The 10,041-nt window shown below is 38.1% G+C and overlaps 1 protein-coding gene across 3 annotated transcripts in view; it reads right to left on the bottom strand.

Annotated features, from left to right (window-relative positions):
• Positions 1 to 812: 812 nt before the first annotated feature.
• Positions 813 to 10,041, bottom strand: part of ATRNL1 (attractin like 1) — an 809,337-nt gene continuing 800,108 nt past the window's right edge. For all 3 annotated transcript variants that reach the window (XM_069567614.1, XM_069567615.1, XM_069567616.1), the window contains one exon: positions 813 to 3,478. In XM_069567614.1, the coding sequence (XP_069423715.1) occupies positions 3,354 to 3,478 (125 nt within the window). In that variant the 3' untranslated portion in view covers positions 813 to 3,353. The remainder of the gene's footprint in view (positions 3,479 to 10,041) is intronic.

Genomic DNA, 10,041 nt, shown 5'->3' with positions numbered 1-10,041 from the left:
AAACCTACATGGCTTTTACAGGTGGTGAAAATATGAATGAAAAAATAATAGATGAATTTGTAAAACAATTGGTTGAAAAAGAGTGGCTTGGTGGCCCCACGGTTGCTAAAAACCAGCTACCTATACAGCACTGCGGGCCCATCGTGGAAGCTTTGTGTCTATTATGTCCACCGTCTTCTAGGTCCACTCTGCAAGGTGAGTACAGTTGCTTCCCCACACAGATGGTAAGTCTGAGGCTTCGAAAGGGTGAAACTCGCCAGCACCACACAGCTCAAAGCTGGCTGCAACATCTGTTCTCGGTCAGGCCCAACCACCGGTCTGCACTCTAAGTGACCCTGCAGCAGCACAAAGCCATGTAGTCCCTGCTGTCTTACTGTAACCCAAAGAAAATGAGATACTGGGAAGCACAGTAAGGAGCGATTACAGGTTGAAATATATTCTATTTGTAGTTTTCCCTCTGAACATAACACCACAGTATATGGCGTACATTTTCCTTCTATGTATCTCACTAAATACATTTTCATTTTAAAGCAATTATGAAAATCTCAGTCCTCTTCAAATGCATTAAATTGATCTGTGAGCATGTGCATCCTCTTTAACAAGAAATCTCTAGTTGTCCGCTATTAAAATGATTAAAAAAATTTTTTTTAACCAAAGCTTTTCATGTTGGGTGGAATAAGAAATCCTAAAAGTTAAAGAATTTTTCAAAGTCATTCTAAACTGAAATGCACAGAGTTCCATTAAGGTAAATTTTCAAGAGAATCAGTCATTTAATGCCTAACTTCTTGAACAGTATCTGCGTATACTTGTGGTTTCTTTCTTTCTTTTTTTTTCAAAGGAAGCTTCCAGATTAAAAGTGTTTGGGATGTGGGGAAAAAAGAAAATGATACAGATTCAAAGCCATTATCCCCAAGGTCTTTTCAATCTACTTCACATAGGGTGAAGTATTCTTGCCAGTAAAAAACTTCGCAAAGTTGAGAAGATATTGCATAATTTAGTCACAGAGTTAGCCATATTTGGCCCAGAAACATAGAGTATATGACTTTAACTTAACATTGCATTATGTCCCATAATTGTCTAAAATTCAAATTTACAAATTTTAAGAACTCTGAGATTTGAGATGAATGAGGCTTGACAATTCTTTCACACTAATTCCATGTTTAGCCTCTCTAAAAATACAGCTGAAATAGATTTTACATTCAACTCTGTATATTTCTGTCTTTTGGTTATACATGCTTCCATTATAACTGTTACAGGGTATTAAGCAAACTGGGCAATCATTTTATTTTTACATGATTCTACTTTTGTATTCATCAGTTCTGTCAATCTATTTTTCCATGAGAAAAAAAATCAACATTTGAAGGGCTCCCCCCAAAAAGCTAATAAAATTGCTTGATTGTTTTCAGGAGACATTTACAAACTTCGCTTGATTTCTTTTTTTTGAAAGAGAGTTTCATAGGGAGGTTAAAAACAAACAGCTCCACTTCCTATCCCTACCAAAACCCCATAGGCTATAGATTAAATTGATCTAAGAATCAGTCTAACTTTTAACGCATGGAAAATAGCAAAATTATCATGCCAACATAAGGAATATATACTATAATTCATAAATGCCTAATCATCAAAACAATGACATAGTCATGGTTCGATGCAACCTAGCAACTACATATTTATGATCATTCCTGCTATACATCACATTCGATCCTCATCAAATTAAGCTGGCTATGTAGAAGTGGCATTGTGAAATAAACATTTAATATCACAATAGGGTCATATTCTGCTACTGTACAACCATAGCATGCAAGTAACTATGCATTAGCTGTAAACAGTAAAGTGTCATTATCTTCCAGAAATCCAAAGAATGTGATAAGTACATAGACAGTACTAAACATCAATTATATTTAAGTGACTTTCATACTGAACAAAACTATATTGCACAGAGCAGCTTTGGATGTGTCTCTTGTCACTGCTCTCTTCATATATTCTGTAGTCACCTTGAAGTTAAGAAACTGCAGTTCCAAACAAGCTCTGTTCATCTACTGAGTTCTAGCGGACGGCTGTCAAAAATTAGGACACACGTGATTCTACGTTCCAGTGTGAAAGCTGTCTTAAACCATCTTCCCTTTCTGCCATAGTTCAGACGTTTGAATCATTAAGAATATGCTGAATGTGGGCAGTGACAAGCTTATTTTATTTCTCAAATTGGAGACTTTCATGACACCAATGTGCTCGTGTTAGAAATAGGAACACTGTAGATGCTTGCCAGCAAATGCTCTTCTCTACTTGTATTCTAAGTGAAAACACTTGGCAGGAAAGAAACCTGGGTCATATTATGACTTGGAGGGGGTTTTGACTCTAAAATGCTTTTCACAGCGTTTGTAAAAGGTAGATAAAATCTAGCAGCTAGGAGAGGAGGGCCAAACAAACGTGATCTGTTCTTATAAAAATGCAGATGGATCACTGAGGTCTGATCCAACGATTCCGAGGCTATTAAAAAAATTTCCATATTAGAGCAGAAGCTTGTAAAATAACTATTTCAGCTCTCTTCAGGTTTGTGGCATTGGAGGCTCATTTGGGAAGGTGGGGAAAAATTGATTGCTGGACAGGCTTTTCCATGCTCTATCAGCTCTGATAATGAGTTAGGCAGTTGGCATGGACGACAGCAATGTCCTCGTCACTCAGAATTCTAATAAACCTCCTGTGAAGTTGCACAATACCATCTAGCCAAATGGATTCCTTTTGGTCTACATTCCAGTTAGGTGAAAAAGAATCACATTTGAAAACCGAGTTTGGACATGATATGGTCCTGTGAGATATTTAAATACATTTACCTACATCCTACTAAATCAAAATCTTGCTTTTACATTTACAAGGAGATAAAATAGTATTTAAAGCCATTGCAGTCTGTTCATTTCCTGTTCATATACAAGTGACATAAGTTTGCTTAGGAGGCAAAAACTGTACAATTCTCATCGCTCAGGCATTATAAAATGTCTTTCTTTAAAGTCCTGGGATATAAACAGTTTGGTTTATATGAATTACATATTTTTCATCTGCATTAAGAAACAATATACATCTTTTTTTTCCAGAGTACTTTAATGTTATCTATGATAAGCCTAAGATAGCTGTAAAAACTAACTTTATCACCTGTGACCATCAATACTATTAATTTTATAAAACTCATGAACATTCTTTGGCCACTCGGGTCATTCCCCTTTCAGGGGGAACTGTGTTTGGGCCCTGGGACCATACAGAGATTTGTCTCCGTGAAAACTGAGGCCTTGGACCAGCCTTTAATGGAAGCCATTTACAGAGTCAAACATGACAGAACGTACAGGAGCAGCTTCTGTTTCTCAGACACAAGTTCCTTGACGCGTTGAGAGGTGGTGTTTTCGATTTCGGACTCCTGAAGTTTTGTCTTTACTATCTGAAGGCTTCTGCTGTGAAATATCTATTAGGGCACTGGCAATCGCAAGGCCTGGAAGAAGAGGAAAAAGGCAGGTAAACGTTTGGTTAGACATTTTGGGAATGGCAACAGTGGTGGCCTTGGTATTGTTTTATATTCAGCTGTTTACTGGAAGTTGTCAAGTGGTCTACCCTTTACTTATATCTTGTTTTGCTTTTTTTCAATTGAAACATAGTTGACTTACAACACTGTAATAATCACTGCTATACAGCAGAGTGATTCAGTTATATGCATAAATACATTCTTTTTTACATTTAAAAACATTTCTAACCTTGGACATATGAACTGAATACATGAAGAAGAACAAGGACCTAACAAAATAAACTGACTCTGACTTTGGACAATCAAATTGTTGCGTGACAAAACACCACAATCAGTGGGGCTATGACTCCACACCTTTGTTTCTATGTCCAAACACAAGTGTGTTCTAAAAGTATAAGGAACTTTCAGTGTTACTACTGGTTGTATGTGTGTGTATATAACAAAAGTCAGCATATTATTATTTTTTTTAAATTAGAGTAGTTTTAGGTTTACAGAAATGTTGAACCAATATTGATACATGATTATTAACTAAAGTCTATAGTTTACATTAGGGATCACACTTTGGGCTGTACACAAAGTTCTATGGGTTTTGATAAATGCATACTGTCATACACTCACTGTGAAAGCATCATACAAAATAGTTTCATTGCCCTAAAAATTTCCTGGGCTTTACCAGTTTATCCTTCCCCTTCCCTTGAGCTTCTGGTAACCACTGATCTTTTTTTCAAATATCTCTATAGCTTTGCATTTTCCAGAATGTCATATAGTTGGAATCATACAGTATGTAGCCTTTTCAGATTGTCTTGTTTCACTTAGCAATATTCCTTTAAGTTCCACCATATCTGTTTTTGGCTTGATGACCCATTTCTTTTATTGCTAAATAATATTCTATTGTACTGATGTACTACAGTTTGTCCATAGGGTCACAAGACTTGGGGACAACTTGGCGGCTAAACAGAAGCAGCAGCAATAACATATGATGTTGACATCTTTTCCTATACTTCTTTGTCTTATGCACACATTTCTTTACTGAGGTATCCATTCAGACCTTTTGTCTATTTTTAACTTTCTTGTTTGTTTTCTTATTGTTGAATTTTAAGAGATTTTTTTTACATTTTGGATACCAGTCCTTTTTCAGATACAGATTTAGCAAATATTGTCTCCCAGACTGTTGTCTGTCTTTTCATTCTCTTACATTGCTTTTAAGAAGGAAGAAAGTACCCTAGGGATAGAGCTGTGAAATGCACATAGGAGAAAGACAACTTGTAGAAATTTAGTGAATAAATGTCTTAAATATAAGAAAAAGATCATTAGTATTATCAGTCAAATATCTACATGAAAGTGGATCTTTAGCTATCAAAAGTAATGAAGAATATTGTTTTGTTCACTAATTGACAGGAACATGTGTTAATATGTACAGAAATAGTAAAGCCTTTCCTAAATTTATACAAGCAATGGCTGAATCCAATGCCCTGGTTTCAGTTCAGTTCAGTTCAGTTCAGTCGCTCAGTCGTGTCTGACTCTTTGCAACCCCATGGACTGCAGCATACCAGACTTCCCTGTCTATCACCAACTCCCAGAGCTTGCTCAAGCTCATGTCCATCGAGTCAGTGGTGCCATCGAACCATCTCATCCTCTGCCATCTCCTTCTCTTCCTGCCTTCAATCTTTCCCAGCATCACAGTCTTTTCCAATGAGTCAGTTCTTCACACAAGGTGGCCAAAGTATTGGAGTTTCAGCTTCAACATTAGTCCTTCCAATGAATATTCAGGACTGATTTCCTTTAGGATAGATTGGTTGAATCTCCTTGCAGTCCAAGGGACTCTCAAGAGTCTTCTCCAACACCACAGTTCAAAAGCATCAATTCTTCAATGCTCAGCTTTCTTTATAGTCCAACTCTCACATCCACACATGACTACTGGAAAAACCATAGCTTTGACTAGATGGACCTTTGTCGGCAAAGTAATGTCTCTGCTTTTTAACATGCTGTCTAGGTTGATCATAGCTTTTCTTCCAAGGAGCAAGCATCTTTTAATTTCATGGCTGCAGTCACCATCTGCAGTGATTTTGGAGCCCAAGAAAATAAAGTCCCTCACTGTTTCCATTGTTTCCCCATCTACTTGACATGACGTGATGGGACCAGATGCCACAATCTTAGTTTTTTGTATGTTGAGTTTTAAGCCAACTTTTTTCACTCTCCTCTTTCACTTTCATCAAGAGGCCCTTGAGTTCCTCTTCACTTTCTGCCATAAAGCATGGTATCATCTGCATATCTGAGGTAACTGATATTTCTCCCAGCAGTCTTGATTCCAGCTTGTGCTTCATCCAGCCCGGCATTTCACATGATGTACTCTGCATATAAGTTAAATAAGCAGGGTGACAATATACAGCCTTGACGTACTCCTTTCCCAATTTGGAACCAGTCCGTTGTTTCATGTCCAGTTCTAACTGTTGCTTCTTGACCTGCATACAGATTTCTCAGGAGGCAGGTAAGGTTGTCTAGTATTCTCATGTCTTGAAGATCATTTTCCATAGTTGGCTGTGATCTACACAATCAAAGGCTTTGGCATAATCAATGAAACAGAAGTAGATATTTTTCTGGAACTCTCTTGCTTTTTTGATGATCCAGCGGATGTTGGTAATTTGATCTCTGGTTCCTCTACCTTTTCTAAATCCAGCTTGAACATCTGGAAGTTCACAGTTCACGTACTGTTGAAGCCTGGCTTGGAGAATTTTGAGCATTACTTTGCTAGCATGTGGGATGATTGGAACTGTGCAGTAAAAAAACCTGACCTTTTTCATTCTTGTGGCCACTGCTGAGTTTTCCAAATTTGCTGGCATACTGAGTGCAGCACTTTTACAGCATCATCTTTTAGGATTTGAAGTAGCTCAACTGGAATCCCATCACCTTGACTAGCTTTGTTTAAAGTGACACTTCCTAAGGCCCACTTGACTTCACATTCCAGGATGTCTGGCTCTAGGTGAGTGATCACACCATCATGCTTATCTGGTTCATGAAGATCTTTCTTGTACAGTTCTTCTGTGTATTCTTGCCACCTCTTCTTAATACCTTCTACTGCTTTTAGGTCCATACCATTTCTGTCCTTTATTGTGCCTATCTTCACATGAAATGTTCCTTTGGTATTTCTAACTTTTTAAGAGATCTCTAGCCTTTCCCATTCTATTTTTTTCTCTATTTCCTTGCACTGATCACTGAGGAAGGCTTTCTTATCTCTGCTTGCCATTCTTTGGAACCTGCATTCAAATGGAACTTGCATTTTCTTCTTTGCCTTTCACTTCTCTTCTTTTCACAGCTATTTGTAAGGCCTTCTCAGACAACCATTTTGCCCTTCTGCATTTCTTTTTCTTGTGGATACCTTGATCACTACCTCCTGTACAATGTCACGAACATCCATCCATAGTTCTTCAGGCACTCTATCAGATCTAATCCCTTGAATATATTTGTCACTTCCACTGAATCATTGTAAAGGATTTGATTTAGGTCATTCCTGAATGGTCTAGTGGTTTTCCCTACTTTCTTCAATTTAAGTCTGAATTTTGCAGTAAGGAATTCATGATCTGAGCCACAGTCAGCTCTCAGTCTTGTTTTTGCGGACTGTATAGAGCTTCTTCATCTTTAGCTGCAAAGAATATAATCAATATGATTTTGGTATTGACCATCTGGTGATGTCCATGTGTAGAGTCTTCTCTTGTGTTGTTGGAAGAGGGTGTTTGCTATGACCAGAGCATTCTCTTGGCAAAACTCTATTAGCTTTTGCCCTGCTTCATTTTGTACTCTAAGGCCAAATTTGCCTCCAGGTATCTCTTGACTTCCTATTTTTGCATTTCAGTCCCCTATAATGAAAAGGACATCTTTTTTGGGTGTTTGTTCTACAAGGTCTTGTAGGTTTTCATAGAACTGTTCAACTTCACCTTCTTCAGCATTACTGGTCGGGGCATAGACTTGGATTACTGTGTTATATAGAATGGTTTGCCTTGGAAATGAACAGAGATGATTCTGTCATTTTTGAGATTGCATCCAAGTACTACATTTCAGACTCTTTTGTTGACTATAATGGCTATTCCATTTCTTCTAAGGGATTCTTGCCCACAGTAGTAGATGTAATGGTCATCTGAGTTAAATTAGCCCATTCCAGTCCATTTTAGTTTATTGATTCCTAAAATGTCAATGCTCACTCTTGCCATCTCCTGTTTGACCACTTCTAATTTGCCTTGATTCATGGACCTAACATTCCAAGTTCCTATGCCATATTGCTCTTTGTAGCATCAGACTTTACTTCCATCATCAGTCACATCCACAACTGGGCACTGTTTTTGCTTTGGCTCTGTCTCTTCATTCTTTCTGGAGTTATTTCTCCATTCTTCTCCAGTAGCATATTGGGCACCTACTGACCTGGGGAGTTCATCTTTCAGTGTCGTATCTTTTTGCCTTTTCATACCATTTATGGGGTTCTCAAGGCAAGAATATTGAAGTGGTTTGCCATTCCCTTCTCCAGTGGACCACGTTTTGTCAGAACTCTCCACCATGACCCATCTGTCTTGAGTCACCCTCATACCCTGGTTTATCACAGCTATATAAGAACCATTTTAGTTTCTGTCGACTTCCATAGAATTTTTGAATAAAATGAGATGTGCTTAATCCCCATACTAATACATGAGATGAGACTGCTTGCTTCAAGAAGGCACCAATTTCCCTTCCACAAGGTCTTGGAGACTTGACTCTGAATTGAGTTGAACCAGGCCCCGAGCTCTCACAGACATCTTCTCAATGTGCTGCTCTTAGAGGAAGACCTTACATTGGAATTTCATGCTATGTGAGGTGTTGCTGAATTATTTTACTCCTGTGGGTCAATGTATACTAGATAAATCTCAAATATGATCTGGCAAGAACACAACTCCAGAAATTTATGAACAGAAAAGAATGCCAGGGAGGGGAAATGGGCACTATAAGAAGGTCAACCAGTCTCCTGCACAGCAGTGTGCTGTAGAAATCAAGGGAAAGGGGGGTTCATGTCATCTGCATGAAGTACTCAAGGGGCCAGCAGGTGAGGCTTGCCACAGAGGCCTTTGGAGCTGCTCAAGGATGATTCTGGTGATCCTGGAGTCATTTCCGTACTTAGCTGAGAATGGAAGCCAGACAATTCAGCAGGTAATGAGGTGAGAGGGAGTGTGACCAACAGATATTAGTTCTATGTTGATGACATTTGTCAATGGAAAGAAGTAAGTAAGCTGGTACACAGAGGAAGCAGTAGGGTCAGATGAGATCTAGGTGAATGCATGTGATGATCTGAGTTCATATAGTTTTAAAAGGAAAACAGAGTTTCAGGTACATTTGAAAACAGAAGAGAAGGTATTTATGGAGGAGAAATGAATGGTGTTACGGAGGGAAGGGATTAAAAAATTAATCACTGGCTAGGCTGATAATTTTCATATTTCCCTTTTAAGAGTTGCTGCTAAATAAACTACTTTTTTAGGATATTAAACAACTATCCTGAGTTTCTTAGAGATAATGCAAGCTCACAGGTTCAAAGTTTAAGTAAAAACTGCTTTTGTGACCTACGAAGAGCCCATATGAACTTCTGAAGTGTAACAAGGGACGTTTTAACCACTTACTCTGCTGTAAGAAATAATTATTTTGTTATTTCTTTAAGGGAGGGAGTTGAAGCACATTATTTAAAAAAACAAACAAACAAACACACAGACCATGGTTGTGCTAAGTGACAGTTCTGTTCAGACAGGCATTAAGTTTCCAAGGACCTCCTGGCACACTTCTGTCAAATTTTACAACCTTCTGTTATTTCATCCTTGGCACCATCTTATCCAGAGACAGCCAAATATGAAAAATAATACGTGTCTTTTTTAATGTGGACAGAGACCACTTACACTAATTCTGATGATCACAGCATCCAAATATGAAATCATGTTATTCATTAAACTATTGCATGACCTCGTCCAAAGAGCCCTGAGGAATAACACCTTCCCACTTACATGTGGCTGCAAACACTGTTTTCCATACAGAAGATACACGGCCTAAAGAGACCACTCACATGTGGTTACAAACATTGTCTTCCGTAAAGAAGACACATGGATTAGAAAGAAGTAAGCAGTTTAAGTGGCCCAAACAGGAAACGTTGTGCTAATCCTAAACTGTGACTGTATCTGTGTATTCTGGGGTATGTGAATGTGAAGTCTGGGTTTACTAACGATTTGCAAGCTTAGAAACATTCAGTTGAAACTAATCAGTCATAAACCATATTTCAGTCCTTAATTGAAAACTAAAATGACAAATCACGCTTGTTTCTAATTTAACAGCTTTTTATCCTTTCTTATGAAAACTGAACAACCAATTGCATTTTCAGATTCTACATTAACAGCAATTTGTATTTAAGAAACTGTGCTTTCCTCCAGGCAGTGATGTTTGAGTGACCACCATGTATACTCATAGAGGACACTCAGAGGGCCATTTGCCCAGGTCTTATCTTCTTAATGGGCCAAATGATGCTTTTATTCAAA

This window comes from Ovis canadensis, chromosome 22, assembly GCF_042477335.2.
Source record: "Ovis canadensis isolate MfBH-ARS-UI-01 breed Bighorn chromosome 22, ARS-UI_OviCan_v2, whole genome shotgun sequence".
Taxonomy (NCBI): Eukaryota; Metazoa; Chordata; class Mammalia; order Artiodactyla; family Bovidae; genus Ovis; species Ovis canadensis.
This window is presented reverse-complemented; position numbering and strand designations above follow the sequence as displayed.